The sequence below is a fragment of the Emys orbicularis genome, chromosome 6 (assembly GCF_028017835.1).
Source record: "Emys orbicularis isolate rEmyOrb1 chromosome 6, rEmyOrb1.hap1, whole genome shotgun sequence".
NCBI lineage: Eukaryota > Metazoa > Chordata > Testudines > Emydidae > Emys > Emys orbicularis.
Window position 1 is genome coordinate 69,554,458 of NC_088688.1, and position 18,283 is coordinate 69,572,740.

General features: G+C 39.4%; 1 protein-coding gene across 1 annotated transcript in view; it reads right to left on the minus strand.

Annotated features, from left to right (window-relative positions):
* TMEM232 (transmembrane protein 232) overlaps positions 1-18,283 on the minus strand; it is a 131,096-nt gene that overhangs the window by 58,934 nt on the left and 53,879 nt on the right. The window contains exons 8-10 of the mRNA XM_065406769.1: positions 11,441-11,564; positions 10,806-11,031; positions 295-473 (exon numbers count right to left, since the gene is read on the minus strand). Of these exons, the coding sequence (XP_065262841.1) occupies positions 295-473; positions 10,806-11,031; positions 11,441-11,564 (529 nt within the window). The remainder of the gene's footprint in view (positions 1-294; positions 474-10,805; positions 11,032-11,440; positions 11,565-18,283) is intronic.

Here is an 18,283-nt window from a genome sequence, read left to right on the forward strand (position 1 = left end):
AGAAGCCAAAGTATATTCTTTGCTCTATCAAACTTAAAATAAGTCAGTTTTTACCTAAACAGTAACCCTTTAAAACCTATTTTAAATTAAATCCACATTCTGACAAATATCAAAGTAGGCTCTGGAGACCAATACCACTAACCAATGCGCTTGCTACTAGTCATGGCTCAGAGATTGTTCCTTTAATTAAAGGCATCCTCATTTTTTCACTCTAAAAATAAATGTTTAGATTATGTTACACTGGTGACCGGCTGGAGTGATGGTCTGTTCCAGTTACTTAGATTTTATACATACCTCAGCTACTCTTATGGCTTCCAGGACTCGGCTATCCTTTTCATTGTTCTTTTGTTTCTGTAAAGCTTTCCATACTGCATTCCTTAAGCCTTCTCGACTCGCATCCCCACAGAGTTCATTGCACATCACAACCAGATTGTAAACAACACCATAGCGAATAACCCAGAATAGTTCTTCACCTGCAAATAATTATATTTTAGCATGTGGTACATGTAACAATTTTGGTATCAGATGAATCTATTTTAGGAAGAGAAAAAGGAACAGAAACCCTTTATTAAATGCAGAGTTAATATACTACAGAAAAGTATGCTTTAGGTTTTTGCGGGAAGTCTTGCAGAGAGCTTGGCTTAGTGAATTCAGCCATCCTACAGGGGATACTTGATTTTGGAACAGAATAATCAAATCTCTTAGTTCACGGATTTTGTTGGCATATGTGAGTCTGACTAAGAAAACTATGTGTGGGGAGGAGAGGGGGTCTGGGAAAGGAGGGGAAAATGGAGTGGGAGGTATTAAGTGTCAAGTTAAGATGCCTAAGCCTGTTAATGGAAATAAGTCTCCATTACAGTATTCCAGACTTGCAAAATGATTTGATCTCAGTGCACTATTGTTCAGCTCTTATGGAAAAAATACTGTTGTTCCCTTTTCTGTTCGGAACAGAGGGTGGAAGACTTCAGATAAGCATAAAAGCATTTAAAGTTTCAAAGGAACCAAACAAGTTAAATTAGAGTGGTTGCCCTGAAAACCTTTCCCATGTTGTCTTAAATAACACTACCTCCACATTCATAATGTCCCCTACACTCCCTTATAAGTAGTCTAAGGGACATTTCAAATAATGAGGTAATGCTCACTTGCTATCTAGCAGCCTGGTCCTGCAGTATGCTGAGTACCTCCTGGAAGGTGCTCAGTAGCATGTTTAATTCCCTTTGAAGTCAACAGGAGCTCAGAAGGCTTAGCAATTGGCAGATGGTGCGGAGCACCTTGCTGTATCGAAAGCTGAGACAGTTTCTTATAGAAGGCAGTGCCACTGTGTATTCCTAGTGAACTTAAGGAAGAGGACTGGAGTATTTTTAAGGGAACTGTGCACAAAATATTCAGAATTATAAATATTAAATGAGCGTTGCCCTTGTTAGAACTGAGATTAATGTAGAATGAACTCTGGAACAAACCCACACTATTGTAGGCTGTGTCTTACAAACATAAAGTATGCATAGTTTGAAGCTATTGGAAATAAAAGTATTATTCTGAATCTTTTGGACACTCGACCACAAAACATTCAGGTCTACCAACACAAAAAACCATAACATTATAAGAATGAATGAACGTATATGCAAATAGTATTATTAAATCATTGATCAGTTCCAGCAAACACTACTGTATTTCCTATTTTTGAAGGTAATCGTTGGTTTTGAGCACTATATCCCTTCACATGCACTTGTGGTCAAACACAGTTCCCAAAAGCAAGTCATGAGTTGTTTGCAGTTTGAGGATTATTGATTGCTAGGGGACAGCTCTGTTACCCAACTTGTTACCATCATGGAGATCTGCAGCTTCAAGGTCAGCCTCAGAGAATTTAAAACTAGCACAAATGATATGAACCTGATTTACAAGATTCTGGATAACGGATAAGTCAGCATGGATAACAACAGGCACAAAACAGTGAGTCAGTGTAACTAAGAGCAGAACTTGGCCCAGAGACCTCAAGCAGAAAGTGTTAGGGGCTGAGGTACAACTAATGCACTTCGAAAACAGTGAGGAGACACAAATATTGTCTGAATTACTCCAATCCAGTAAGACCTTAAGTAGTTGCATTGAAGACCTTCAAAAGTAGATCTGAAACCAAAGCCATAGAGGACATTTAGTAGCCAGTGCCTTGTAAAGAAAGTATTCACTGAATCTGTTCTTTCAACCATGAATTATAAGGTGAATGTGTAAATAATATTGCACTAAATCAAATACAAGATATACGGAGAACCAAAATCATGGTGTGACTGATAATTATAGGGAGAGAGCACAAAACAAACACTGGAAAATTAATTAGATGAGAAAGAGATCATGCAAACCATAAGAATAAATAAATGACACCATGCAGGACCTATATACAATCCAATTTTGTTTTATAGAAAGTCTTTCATACAAACTATCCCAAAAGGCTTTATACATTGTAACCATGTTAAAATTAATAAATGAACACAGGGGCATGAGAGAAATTAAGAAATTTAGGCAAAGGAAGAGGTAGTATGTGTATTTACAAAAGATTTTCAACCAGAAAGAATACTAGTATGAGCAGAGAGCTACAGGAAGGTTGTTCCAGATGGCAGAAATTGCAGCAAAGGCTCCCCTGCCCAAGGTGGGCAGATTGCATGAAGGAACAGACAGGTCAAGTACAAGATTTAAAGAGGGTGTGGAGTAGGGACTTGAGAACAAAAAGGTCCATGAAGAGGCTGGATCAACTCCATGGAAGGTTTTAAAATTAAGGAGGTAAATTTGTAAATGGACTCCTGAAATGAATGGGAGCCAGTGGACTACTTGGCAGTTCTCTCCAAACTGGTGGAGGGTACTCCATGAGAATATAAACTGTAGCTTTTGGACTTGATCCAACATCACATCTTACAAAGCAGCTATAAAAGGAAAAAAGAAAGGTAGATGAGAGGTTGGGATTGTCAAAGGGACAAAGTTTAGTAGTTTGGATACATTAGCTATGGATTTATATACTTTATGGTAAGTTTAACCTTAGCTCTGAGTGTCCAGGCATTTCAATTATTAATTTGCTAACTACAACTGAGTTTTCTCTGGGAATTCAAATTGCACCTATATACTGCACACATACAAATGGTATGCATACACACAATTACAGCAGTTGCACTTAAGTTTCCTCCATTTGGAAAGATTCTACTGCTTTCAGAGACATTCCAGTTCTTAGCTGGGAAATCAACTGAAAGCAGAAATATCCCTGATAGTGGAAGAAACTTTTTGAGTATGATTGCTGTATAAATAAATATATTTAGCTACAAGCATCAGAGGTGGAGAAAATCACAGAAAACATATTTGTAAATATATTAGTCTAATTTCACCAATATCTGTTGAATAATACATTAGCTGAACAGTATTCAATCAGAAATAGAGCTTTGACCAGCTAATAATGGATAGCTTGGGGCTGCTGAGTATAGCTGATGTGTATTTAACCATTTTTTGTCAAAGTATATAATGTGTACCTTGAAGTCAATGGGAATATTCAAGGAACAGAAGTCTTCTCCCCCCTCCCCGTCCCCCCGGTCAGATCAATTTGCAGGATAGGAGGCTGTGTCTTCCTGAGTGTGTGCAGACTGTAGGTGCTACCATAAAGATGATAATTAATAGCAAAATACAATGGTGAAAATATAGCCATTATGTAGCATTCACTATCAATATATCTCACTTTCATAAAAGATAAGTGTTTTGCACAAACCATCTCTCTTTACAAGCTCTAAATCTTTGTTCAATGAGGAACAATATATTACCAGCACAACAGAAGAATCATCAGTCTGAATATGGTTTGCTCTAAAAGCCACAAGATAAATTACAAATAATAAAAGCATCCAGCCAACTATACTCCAGCAAGTCACAATTCCTTTTTAAAAGCCATTGATGATTTAACAAGTGAGCCATATGGCTCTTCACTTGTTGATTTAAACTCTGCTACAGTCTTCTCAAAGAAGAATAGTTGTGAGAACTTATTGCACCCAAATTGCACACAGTTAATGCAAAATATATATATATATATATATATATATATATATATATATATATATATATATATATGAATTCTGCTTATAAAGACAGATGGCAGTATGTTAGAACTGTCATAAAAAGTGGACTGCAATCTAATAATCATGTCTAGACATTTGCTGAGAAACCTGACTGTTATAAAACTACTCATCCAGGTCCCCTGCAGCATCACAAGGCACTCTTCTGTTCTGCTTTGGATGACCTAGTGGCAGCTATCAAAAATGTTGCTTTAAATATATTGAAAGGAAATCTGCTCCTGACAGCTAACCAAGGGAATATTCTGGCAAAAATGTATAAAGCCCCAGCAACAGAAGTCCCTAACAAGAAAGAAAGAAAGAACCATTAGCCATTCAAGGGACCTGAAAAGAACCATTCTGAGTTTTCTGGTTATTCCATTTTCTGGTCTTTTAGCGTATTGTTAATTTAGCATGCACTGAAAACAAAAATGTCAGGGGTAATTCAGCAACAACTGTATCACCCCAATGCAATTCTAATGCAAGAGTCAAGACAATTACTATATCAAGTAAATTTTAAATGAGACACATTTTTCCCACACACTGACCTCTCTGAAAATGAGAGAGGCTGAAGTCTTAATCACTGTTTATAAATTCTCAGATATAACATGAGCACAGGCAAAATGGCAATTGATTTTTCTCTATGCCTTCCTGAAAGGCAGTTGTGCTAGCTTCAGCAAGTGTTAACTTTGTCACTTAAAAACTTTCTAGAGGTATTTTTACATAAACATTATAGGAAAAAATCCTAATATGCAATTAGAAAAAAAATGGAATGGTCCAGGAGATAAGGCAACAGGGAGTAAAGCAGGAGATGTGGATTTTATCCTGGCTCAGGAATTTACTTTCTGTGTGAAACTTAGGTAAATTAGTTACAATGAAATGTACTCCTATATGTATATGTACTCCTAGAGGAACAGCACCTAAACCCTCAAAATAGCACTTCTGAAAATCAGGTCACTTATTTAGGGACTTAAGTATGGATTTAGAAGCCTAACTTTAGGCACCCAACTTTTAAAAACTTGGCAACAGTTTACATTATCAAAAGGCACGTAATCTCCACTCCACCCTGCAGAGATAAATAAATATATATTAAATCATGGAATTAACCTGATGTGTTCTGTGCTTGACTAGTTAAATACAGGTTTTTGTTAAATCCCATCCTATCTCCCCTGCAATTATATATTGCCTATTCAGAATGTAAACGCTTGGGGCAGGGAGTTTGTCTTCCCACATTTCTGTAAAGCACCTAGGAGAGTACTGACACTACCTAATTATATACAACAGTGATTAATAGTTTTAGCAACTGTTTGAACTGTACAGGAAAGATAGCAAATTGCTGTGATATAGGCAGTGAAACTCAGTGTTGCAACATTCAGATCAATATTTTCCTAGACATTTGTTATTTAATTCTGACACCATTGCTGACAGAAAAATGCAGCCACAGGGATTTTTAAGGGCAGCTGCATTTCATACAAGACTACGTACTTCTTAAGTCTAAAAAATTCTCTCAAAATTGCCATTATCAAAACAAAATATTTCACCAACTGACCCCCAAACAAATTCTTGTTGTGTTGTGTGTCAACACTTGTTGTGTTGACAGGCCAGGCAGTCAAGAGCAGACAAGTGATTGGGTTGGCCTACTTTTTTTTCGCCCCTATATATTTTGATTTGGTTGGTCTCTGTTTCTTCACTTGTGGACGCCTGTGATTTTCAAGGAAGACAAGTTGGCTCAGAGGAATATTTGTAACGGGACAGCTGAACTCAAGTCCAGGATTTGTGGCAGTATTCATATACCTGTCCTCACACAATCAGCAGTTATGAATATTTATAAAACATTCATGTGCTGACTGAAACAAATGACATACAGCTGGACTGACTGCAAACCTTAGCTGGAATAGATAATGATGCCCATATGAATGTCAGCACTTGATCTGAGAACAACAGACTAGGAAAATACCTCTTCTGGCCATAAGCATTACTAGCTGTTCCAATGAAATCTTCTACGGGGCTGCCAAAAGTGAGGCCAAGGAACACATTGGGAACATGGAAAAAAGACACACCCAGGAGGAGCAGAGCCCACCCAACTCCATCTTTGTTGGACATCTTGGCAGTCTCGCTGAGTGGGCCCTTCCTGGACAGAGTGGATTGACACCAAGCCACGAGCACTGAGAGATATAGGGGCCAACTGCATGCATAGTGTGGAAGCAGACCAGGCAAAGCCACTTTCGTCAGGATGGCAATGAAGCCCCCCAGATGGAGGGAGGGGTTGGTTAGCAGGGGTCCTGCTGCTTCTGGAGATGGTGCAGGAGAGAGGAAGAGACAAGAAAAGAGTCCCAGCATAATCTAGCAGAGAAATGGCTAGCTAAGGTTTGAAGAACTGAGGTGGTGAAGAGAGAGCTGCTGTAGTGAAGCTAATGTGTTGAGGCATCCCTTTACCTACACAAGCTGAGAACTGGGGTAGGCTAGAACAGAGCTACCTTCTTGATGGTAACCAGTTGTGTGATTTCCCAGCAGCATCAGGAATACTGGATTGGATACAGAAAGAGACTTCCCACTGACTTGAATAGGAGTTTGTCCAAGTAAGACTTAAATGAAAACTGTGTACGGATTTCAGAATTTGGCCTTAAATCACAGAGAGTTGCTATCACCCTCACTTTCTGAATGGTGAGATGGGAGAGGCTGCTGAAACTTATGGGAGGAAGGCTACTAAAAAAAATTTCTGTTATAACATAGTATGAAAAAAGTTGAGAATCACTGCCATAGGTATTTATAATGAGTTTTCTTTCTACATCTATTGAGATTACTATATGTATCTCCCCTTGGGATGCCTTCCACTAGATTGAATAGGTGTATAGTCCTATTGCTTGAGGTTTTGGCAGAGTCCTGGAAGGTGTAGTTGGCCATACCAAGTTGGAAAATTTTAACTAGGGGGAGATCAAGTTGGTCAATAGACCTGTATATGTAATGTGTATATTAAAATACAAGTAGACTGTATATGCAGTAATAGGTTTCTGTATCATGGAGACATAACTGTTCTAGGGCTATGTTATGTGTATTACCACAAGGTGACAGTGTTTTTGGTTTGCCTTTTTCTCATTGCTGCTATTTGTATCTCTTCCTGAGGATCTGTCTTCTGTGGTGAAGGAACATAGTAGTATGTTTTGAAGATTTACACTGACTTAAGATAAATCTTTATATTCTACCTTAATTTCCTAAAAGTGCAAACCCATTTTATAACAAGAGAAGAAAAAACCCAATCACAATGTTCTCAGTTAATAGTGTCCAAAAGAAAAAAAAAGATTTGATTTGATTTTAGCATGCTCATTCCCCAGTGATAGTTTCTCTTGAGGATAAAAAAAAGAGGTAGGAATGTATAACTTTCGAAAAGGTCTACTCTTTTACTTTCAGAAATCAATGTGACACTTTTCTCTGTTTTTTATATCTTCCCTTGATCATGATTTTAGCCTTCAGGAGTCTCTATGTAGCAATCCTGGTGTAAATGCAGAGGACAGGCTCTCAAAGCTAGAGTTTAATAACCACTTCACAAGAGCTCTGCAATTGTTGCTATGATTGAAGAGACAGTGATGATGGATGGGAGACCTGTCATCTTCAGTTATTTTGTGAGCTACCAAAGGGTGTTCAAATCCAGATAATGTTGCTCCATGCCAGCTCGGGAAAAATTTGAAGGCTCAGCTTTTCAACAAAGTGGTAAGACAGGCATTGTGCCCTGTGTTGGGAACTCTGACAGGCCCAGTATCTCAGTCCCATCGTAAGCAATAAATCTACAGATGTATGTGTATATACTGTGTTTATATGGAGAGCCTCGGAATATCATCTCATCGTGTCTAACTAGCTAAGCAGGGCCCAAGGTGGTCATTAGTTTGATAGGAGACCTCTAGGGAAAAACCCAGAAGCTGTAAGACATTCAGTAGATGTCACTCTTTGCCCTGAATGAATTCTCAAACAATGCCCTAACACTGTGTGATTATTGGTAGGGTGCTACCGTGAGTGTCCTATTTATTTATTTATTTATTTATTTATTTATTTATTTTTGGAAGAGACGTAAAGCCCATATTCTGACGTATGTTCATTAACAATTCCATGGTACTTTTTCTTAAGCACATAATTATTAGCTTAGAGTCCATCTGCCTGTTTCCAGGTAAGCGGGTTCAGTCAATTAGTCCTCAGGTTTCACTGTCCTTCAATGCACATTTTTGCCTAAATTATTCATGGGACGTGAACACTACAGATGGTCAGTTAGTTCTTATCAAATAAGAAGTGGTTCAAACCACAACACTGTTCCTGAACCTTTTAAAATCTATTTTTCTATCTACCTAGACTTCCTTATCATGCCCTTCACTGTAGTATCTGAGTGTTTTACATGATTTGCTTGGTTCAACTGACTTAACCTTCCTCCCTCTTCCCCCCTCCCCCGATATATCCTTAAAAAAATCTATACCTCTAGTTTCCCCCAAAATTGAATCCAAAATCATTCGTATCCCCAGGCCAGGCCAGTTTCTCACTCCTTTCCAATACAAGCCTTGACCCTGACTCCCCCCATCTTTTGATCTCTTGTGTCTTTGCTGAATTCAGGCTGGTTCCTAATTCCAAATCTCACCCAGCTCTGGGGCTTCCCTGTGGAACGAAACATACATGGAAGTTCCTTAATGGCACCAGCAGTGATTGGTGTGTTGTGATGATACATCCCAACATACCAGAAAGGCATTAGAGAGGCAGAGGTTGTAACAGATCTCTCTTGTATCCCTCTTTCCTCAGTCCCCCGAGTTCAGTGCATTTCTTATAGTCTCAAAAGGAAATCAGGAAGAAAAAAAAACAGTGAAGTTTTACCTATCCAGGTCAGATGTGCTGTTAAGAAGTTAATTTTTATAACGTTTTTTTAAGCCTGATAAGTAAAGGTGGTGAGGCTTTTTAGAATGTCTCCAAAATGAAAAATACATATATTTGGCTTTATTTTTATGACAGATGTCACTGACATTGCTATGTGGGAAGATCATTTAGGATGCATAGGACTATTAGAGAAATACTATGGTTAATAATAGGCTTTTTGTGTAATGCATTTTTTCCCTGAGCACCTCTGACAAAAAGAAAAGGAGAATGGATTCTGAAAGCGATGACAAAAGGAGTCAGAGGACTACTACCTTTCCTAGGAGGAGATACAAAAAGAGACATAAGCCTTTTGATTGATCTGAGCAGTGAGCAAGTAACTTTGAAAGGGGGTTAAAAAGAGGGAGATGATAATTTACCTGCAATAAATGCATATCTGTGTACTATGCATAAGGTATAAATGGAGTAGTACAGTAGTGACAGAAAAGTGGTGTTAGGAGGAATGAAGGAGATTAATTTTTAGAGTTGAAAATAAATTAAAATATTTATACTCATTCAGATTTCATTGGCATCTGTCATGGACATAGCGTTCTCTGGGTAGCTAAAACTTCTAATGGTAACATGCTATCTGAGTTATTGTAAATTCAGGAGAACTACTAAGAAGCATCTGATAAGATAAAAAGCATGTTTTAAAGTAATAATAATGCAAAGGGGTCACACAGTATTATACTAATATATGATTTTTGGTCCATGAATACCATATTGTGAAGTGCTGTCCCGTAAAAACAAGTTTTATCCTGTATTTTTCTATTAACCTGTCCTTTATTTCCTTGAAAAGTATGTAATCACTCCAATCTACCATATGTACTAGGCTAAAAACTCAAGTATTTAGCCCAGATATGTGCACATAATATGCATATGCAACAGTGCTTCCATGACAGTGTGTGCAAGTCCTCCATTTGCAGACACTGATCCTGCAATTGCACATTCCAAGGATAATTAAGTGACCAGCCATTTCTATCTTTATCCAGTTTGTATGTAACTATGGTATAACTGTGTATGCAATCATGATATTTGCAAACGCAGTCATGCAGTCACTTGTGTGCACATATGAGTCATGTGTCCACATATTTAGCTGTCAAGATTATATATTAAACTGATGTTGGTAGAAAGAGAGAGGTTTTACTATATATTAATCTTTTCTGCACCCTATGCCATGTTTTCAGTGTAAAATAAATTAAAGGTGTTAAAGAATTGGTAATGGGTGATTTTGAGAGTTTACACAAAGAGAGAGGAGCTTCTGTTTCTAGTTTCTTATTCATTATTTATTTAATTTCTTGGTCACAGATAAGAATAATAATACTTAGCTCTTTTATATGGAGCACTTTTCATCAGTTGATCTCAAAGCACTTTACAAATGGAGGTCAGTATTATTACCTTTGTTTTACAGATAGGGAAACTGAGGCAAGGAAGTTTAAGTGACTTGCCTAAGGTCATGCAGCAGGCCATTGGAAGAGCTGGGAATAGTATACTATATATTGTAATTTACCATGTAGTTACATTGACATTACAGTGCAGTTGTGCTTTGCTTTTGTTCATTGATACCTGTAACTACCACTTATTCATCTAAGAATATATGACTCAGAATAATTACAATGTAAATACAATATAGTTAATACACCTGGATTCTTATATTACCTATATTAAGTAGAACACCATAGGGCAAATAATAAGCAGCAAATTATCCCCAAATATTCAGGGAAGTGAAGACTGGGCATCAAACTGAGTTTTCTGTAGCTGAACTTTTTTCATGTGCTTACCATATTTGTAAAATTGGCAGGAGTATGTGTGTGTGGGAGGGGGTGGGGGTTCTTATTTGGTACTTACAGTCATGTGGATCATGTGACGGACTGTAGTGCAAAAGGTCAAAAAAACTTGCTCCACTTAATTCTTCTGGATGCTTAGGTGGTTTTGTACAATCACAGAATCCAAGAAAAGCTGTCTTTTGTAAATCTGAGGTAATACCACTTAAACAAATGTCTCTGAGCACAGTGGTGTATATGTAGCCAATTTCCCAGCGCCAGGATGATAGATTTTTCATGCAGTTGTCTTTCTATTAGTAGAAATATAAAACTTCCATCAAATACCTAGAGAGTTTGTGACAAAATCCAAGTTCTAACAAAAGAACTGTATACTATACAATAGGAGCAAAGTCGTATACTATAATCTAATGTCATATTTAGTCACATTAATGCCCCAGAAGTGAGTGCATAATATAGCAGAGGAAATAATTATTCACCAGACATGCATAGTGGTTAAAGAATAGGAGAGTTACGCTTCCAGATGTTTATTCTATTGAAATAACTGGTCTGCTCATTCTATCCCCATCTCAAAATACTGTACTAAGAATAGCATGACCTTCAGTTTTAAATAGTAAAGAAAATAAATGCTTTGTTTCTATCCAATTTAGTGTTTGCAACAAACACATTTTCTTGCTACATCTAAATTAGTACTGTTGTTACCTGCTTCTGAAGAGACACAGAGCTTGAAATAAAATCTCTCACTAGATCCATTAAAACCTTCAAGCAGGACAAGTTTAATTTGGCAGCCTCTCCAAGGACCAACAAACCTAATACAGAATCCAACCTAGATATTTCAAGACAAAAAAAAAACGTTAATACAAAATAAAATAATAATGGATTTTTAAAATATTGGCTAGCCAGAAGCAATTAGTGTCCTGGTTTGCTAGAACCAATTAGTGTCAATAAATGCAGGCATTTGTTGGAACCAGTTAACATCAAAGTCTAGAGAGCAAGTGAAAGTGTACCACAGATTTATGGAGATTTAGTGAGTTTAATGTAAAGGTCTGACAATACCCAGGCCCTGGAAAAGCACAAACTTATCACATTTCTTTCTGGATCCACAGTAAAGGCAGATGAACTAGCTCTATGCTTTAATGGTGTCTTAGTTCTGTTACACCTTGACATCATTCATGGATTGAACATTTTGGTACTGGTAACAAGTAGTTCACTGCTAGATCTTAAAAGTACTAGGTTTCTGTTCAAATGGTGGGGAATAAGGCATTAGATAATGATATATATCACTTCGTTTAATGGAAAAAATAAACTGTTTTCATGGTAATTGAAATTAGTGTTAGCAAAGCTCTATGAGATATCTAGTCCACTCCTCTGCTAACCCTTAGGGCCAACATGTTGGCCCTACCAGTGACGTAGGAGTTATTTGGCTAACTAGAAGGGAGAAAAAATATGATTTGTCATAATTTGCTGACAGGCAAACAAAGAGTAATGTTAACTAACAATGAATCAAATTGGAGGGAGGTTTCTAGCAAGGCACAAGAAAGGAAATTATCAGGTAAGAAATGTGGGAGACACTGCTAGCAGAATGGTACAATTCTGTTATATATGGGTTATCCCTTCCTGTCTGCAGTTTCTGGAAGCAGTTCAAAGTTGTAGCACAGCCTGTGATAGTCACAACCCCCTCTCTGGCCTGCTGCCAGATGATTCATCCCAATACTGTATAAAAACTTGTAGAATATGATTAGTAACAATAACTTCAGTGCCAACCAGTAAACTATGTACAGTAGTCTACAAGCCTAACTGTCAAAATTAAATTCCTTTGGCTAGGAAGCCATCCAGGGTGGATAGAATTGTGGTAGATGCTGCTTGCAGAAAGCAAATCATCAGATAAGAAATTTACCATTCTGCAGCTCAGTATCTCCTGCAATTATGATATGTATGGGGATCAGTGAACAGAAACAAGGAGGGATTAGAAAAACAGAATGCCTGGCCCCAGCCCACGCTGAGTTAATTGCCCAAAATGGCAATGCTATTATAGGACCACTGCTTGCAGCGCCTTGCTGACAAAGAAGGCTTCTACAGAGAACAGAAAGTCCATTTTAAAATGCCTAATAAAGATGTTAACTGATCACCATGTTGTTGCCCTGCAGATCTCTGCAGGGAAAGCACAAGCTCTTTCTGCCCAAGAAATCGCCATAGACCTTGTGAAGTGTACCTTGATTCCATGTGGAACAAGAGTACCTGACATCTTGTATGCTTCTATGAAGCATAGCTCGATCCATCTAGCTAGTGACAGCTTGGATATCTTGAGTTCTTGATATTCTGGATGAACGAAGGCAAACAAGGAGCCCAATCTTCTTGTCGATTTTGGTGTGCTTCGTATAGATCTTTAGTGCTCTTTGAACACCTGAGTGCCACATCTTTTCTGTTGGATGCCATGGCTTTGGACAGAATGAAAGGAGAACGATTTCCTCTGAGGCATGGGATGACAAATTCACCTTAGAGAAGAATGATTCTGGGGTTCTTAACACGGCCTTGTCATCATGGAACACACAGTGGGGACCCTGCATGGATACAGCTGCTAGTTCACAAACTAATCTAGCAGACGTGATGGCTACCAGAAAACAGGTTTTGATGGATAGGTAGAAGAGATATTAATTTCAGTGGCTCAAAAGGGTGCATTGTTATCTAACTGCAAGTTTAGCCAGTCTCACTACTCAGAGAAATCAAGATAATTGAGGGCTCTCTGTCAAGGAATCAGAGGATCCTGAGAATAGGTTGTTACTTATAACTGACACCTGGTGCACTGTTGTGTTGGGCTAAAGTCCTTTTTCATCTGCTTCCTGAAGAAAGCCCAGGATAACTGGGATACCAGGATCCTTGGGATTTTTGTTGTGTTCAACACCACAAGCTAAACCTAGTCCAGATTGCGTTTAGTGTTGAAGCTTGCCTGGAGGAGAAGAATAGAGTTCCAAGCACTTTGGAAGTGCTGCTAACACTTCCCTCTCAAAAGCCAGGCTGTCAGTTGTAGATGGTCTGGGTCTTGATGAAGGATTGAACTTTGGTAAAGGATGTCTGGTCTCACTGGTAGCTGCAATGGTGGTTCTAACTTCAGTTCTATCAGATCGGAGAACTTTGGCCTCCTTGGCCAGTGCAGAGCTAGCATTATCACCTTTGCTGCTTCTTGCTTTATCTTCTGGATCACCTTTCCTAGAAGTGAAAAGGTGGGGATGTGAATAGCAGGTCTTGTGGCCATCTGTGCAAAAGAGCATCCATCCCCAGGGAGTTGGGGTCTGCTTCCCTGCTGAAATACTGCAAAATCAGAGAGAAAAATTTCTGATTCAGGCACCATTCTGAGCTGTTGTCTGTGCATCTGCTGAGCCGGACTGCCTTTTAGTTCTGATGTCCTTTATGTGTATTGTTTTTATGGAAAGAAGAGTCCTCTCTGCCCATTCCACTATCTCCATCAATTTTGCATGCAGAGTTACACTCCTGGTTTCCCCTTTATTGTTGATACACACCACAGTGGTCGTTTTTTTCAGCTGGATGAGAACGTTTCCTCTTTAGGTAGTTCTGGAACTTCTGTAGAGTTAGCTTGACAGCTCTGCACTCCAATAGGTTGATGTTCTTGTTCCTTTCTCTGGGATTCCAGGTGCCTTACACTGTCCTGTTCCTCAGATGCACTCCCCATCCCAGCAGGCTGACATCAGTTGTGAGTATATGCGGATCTGGAAGGCATGTGGGAAGTCCCTTGCAGACATTCTGTGGGATTGTCCACAATATTACAGAGTTCAGCACCTGGCTTGGATCCAGTATCTCATCTTACATGCTTCCAGGTGAACAGTTCCATACTTTCAGGAGAAAAGCCCTGAAGCACATAATATGGGACCTTGTTCATGAATTGATTTCTGAACATGAAACCACGAGGCCCAGTAGCTATAGACATTATGGTCGGCCTTGCATAATTTAGCAACATGGATATCAGGTACTGGATCTCGTGGTATTTGTCCAGTGATTTGTAGACCTTTGAGCATAAGTTTCTATTTCCACTCCCAGGTAAACTATCTTTGTGGAGGGAATCAAGGAACTCTTCTTGGTGTTTATCATAAATCCATATGCTTGAAGCAGAGTCAGCATCCAGACTGTGGCACTGAGTGCCACTGCTTGGGTGGGAGCTCTAATGAAGATGTCATCTAGAAAGGGAACAGATGAGTGCCCTGAGACGTAAGGTATGGCTATTATTACCACAGGCATCTTGGTGAAGACCCTAGGGGCTGATGAAAAGCCAAATTGGAGTGATGGGTACGAGTAGTGAACTGTTGTTTTGAGATGGGGGACTGGATGAAAAAGGGATAGGGCGGGGCTTTAGTTCGAGGAGTATCTGCAACATGCCACCTCTCTCACCCACTTCTGTGGTCAATCAAAACCATTATTCTGAGAAGTGGAGAATTCTGCCTTGCAGATTCAGGTTTGGGTGGAGATATGTTTGTTTGTTGTCGTACTGGGCTCTTAGAGGCAGTGGACCACCTCTGGATTTGCCACCCAATCCCGTTCCAGGGTTTTCCCCATATCTATCTGCTGTCTTTCCTCTGGTATCTTTATTTGGGAGGACTGACAATCTTTGTTGCTAGGTTTGTAGTTCCTCTTTAGAGCACTGAGAGGAGGGATTGTTTTGGTTTGGCAGAGCTTTCTGCCACTATTTTGTCTAGTTCTTCCCCAGAGAAAAGAGAGCCTGTGAATTTAGATAAGCACAGGACTTTTTGGAGTGAATGTCAACCTTCCAGCTGTGGAGCCAGATGTGGCATCTGGTTGCTGAGCTGGATGCCATGTCCCTGGCTGAAAATCTCATTGCATCCATTGACGCATCGACAAAAGCTGTTGCTAGGGAAATTTTCGTAAGAGTAGACTGGAAGTCAGGATGGTCTCTTTCATAGCACTAAGGACATCCAGCCAGGACACAGTGGCTCTTGCAAAGCATGTAGCTGCCAGAGATGCTCCAAGGGTGGTCAATGAAGCCTCAAAGTTCCTTCTTTAGGATGTCTTTTACCTTTATATCAGTTGGATCTTTGGGAAAGAAATCCCCAGTCCCCTTCATATGGTGTTACTATATATTTTACCTGAGATGCCACTGCAGCACTAATGTTTGGTATATCTAATGGCATTTTTTTTGGCTCTTGCAATTTGTAATACCTAAGTGTATACCTGCTTATGTGTTTGCCCTTATTAGGGGTTTCCCATTCCTCTCTGATCACATCCTTGAAGTATGAATGCAGTGGTATTGCTGTCTCCGAAGAGGATTTAGAAGACAAGCCTAAAGGGATACCTATCTTCTAGCACCTATTTAGGTTGGATCTGGATTGTGGATGTGACCTTTTTGCACAAGGTTTCAAATGCTTCAGAGGGCCAAAACCTTTTTACCTTCCCCCCCCCCCCCCATGTTCTGCTCAGAGCCTCAATCTGAGAGGTCCCCTTCCTCAGTAAAAGAGGAGGTGTTTGAGGCAGAGGATGAATACCTGCTATATGTTATCTTTTTATATACCTTTTATTTCCCTTTTTTGCTCTTTTTGAATTTTTTAGCCTTTTTTGGCCAACTTTTCAGTGGTTGCCACCCAGCTGTTTCTAGGGCATGGTCTTTTGCAGTTTGTTTTATACAGTGCCTTCAGCCCTCTGGATATCTCTCTCTCACTGTCCTCCCCCTCAGGGTTGCACTCCCCCTGCCTGGGGAATAGGGTTTCATTGCCAGAGTTCCCTGATTCAATTTGGGAAGAAGGGGAGCTGAGTGTGAGTGTCATTTCTCTCCTTAATGAATTTATGACCAATTTAGGATGGGGGGGGGGTGTCTTTTAGGTCTTGTTCTGTCCTGGGTCAGATGACGTCCTCCTTGTCATTGGCGTCTCCAAGTTCTCACTCTGGTTGGTCTGTGTCTCCAAATCAGACTTTTCTGTTTGGAATCACAGTTTCTTGGGGCAAGGGTGTGGACCCAACATTCCTGTGCCCTAGCAGTACCAGAATCTGTTGGCTGAGAACAGGCAGGGCACAATTTGCCCTCCAAAGAGTTTATAATAGCTTCCTTACAGATACACCACCACTTGGTTTTAACTCGGTGCTTGTGAGACAGCTCTGCTATGCCTGAAAAGGAGCAAAAGGATCTGACAGTGAGGGGCTGCAGTGCTGGGCTGGCTGAGACCACCTGAGGTGGCAGAGTCCACCTGACTGTGCCATACCCAGTCCAGGAGATGGAGGAGAAAGGCTGCTGACTACTGTCTGAAAATATGGATAAAGTAATAAGCTGGCAAAGAGAACTGAACTGCCAGTTTGCTGCTATGGAGGCAGAAGATCTGGCAGCAGGCCAGAGAAGGGAATGTGGCTGGCTAGCATGGGCTGTACTACAGCTTTGAACTGCCTCCCACAGCAGCAGAAAGAAGAACAGTCCATATGTCTCAGAATTGTGGGAGACGCTGAGCTGCAGAAAAATCAATGTTTATGTCAAGTTTTGTTCAGCATCTTCATTAAGTGATCTAAAAGAAGGAGTAAAGATCAGTAAGGACACAAATACAAAGGCATGCAGAGACGTTAGTAACTTGGTCAGAAAAATAACCAAATGATTCACCTTGTAAAATTCAAGCAAATATATTGAGGGGAGAATAATCTGAAACACAGATATGTAATGCAAGGCAGAAACTTGGTCACTTTCAGCATTATTCCTTTCCAAAATGTGATAGTGAATAACAAATTAGACATGAGTTTGCAATGCAACATGGTAGCAAAAAAAAAGCTATTTAAAACATGAGTTGCATACACAGTCACATCACATTATGGAGCAGAGATTATATAGATCCTGTCTACGTGTTTCTGATATGAGTGCACATGGAATATTGTCTTCAGTTCTGGACACCTCACTCACTATCAAAGATATGAAAAACTGGAGGGATTTCAGAAAAGAATCTCAAATGATCAGGGCCCTGAGGAACTGACTTTTGAGAGAGATTAAAAGACCTAAATATGTAAGTACAGTACAGATTGGCTGAGCAACAGTTAAAGAGGTGTGTGTGTGTGTGTGTGGGAGAATATATTAAGAGGCTACAAATGTTTGAAAAGTATAAATACCAAGGAGGGAGAGGATTTATTCCTGGCAGCATAAGGGTAAAATAGGGGGAAAATGAGCCACAGTTGAGTTTACACTTGATATAATTTCATTTGTAACTGTTACATTGTTTATTGTGAAGATTTTTATAAAACCATTCTTTGAATCACCTATGTATGAATAGTGTTATAGCACATATCTTCATATCTCTATTATAGCAACACTGATTGAAAAGACAATGTTAGTGGTGATCTGAGGCTGTCCAGGAAAGAAAATGCCCTTACAAAGAAAGAACAGGAGTACTTGTGGCACCTTAGAGACTAACAAATTTATTTGAGCGTAAGCTTTCATGGGCTACAGCCCACTTCTTCGGATGCATAGAATGGAACATATATTGAGGAGATATATATACACATACAGAGAGCATGAAAAGGTGGGAGTTGTCTTACCAACTCTGAGAGGCC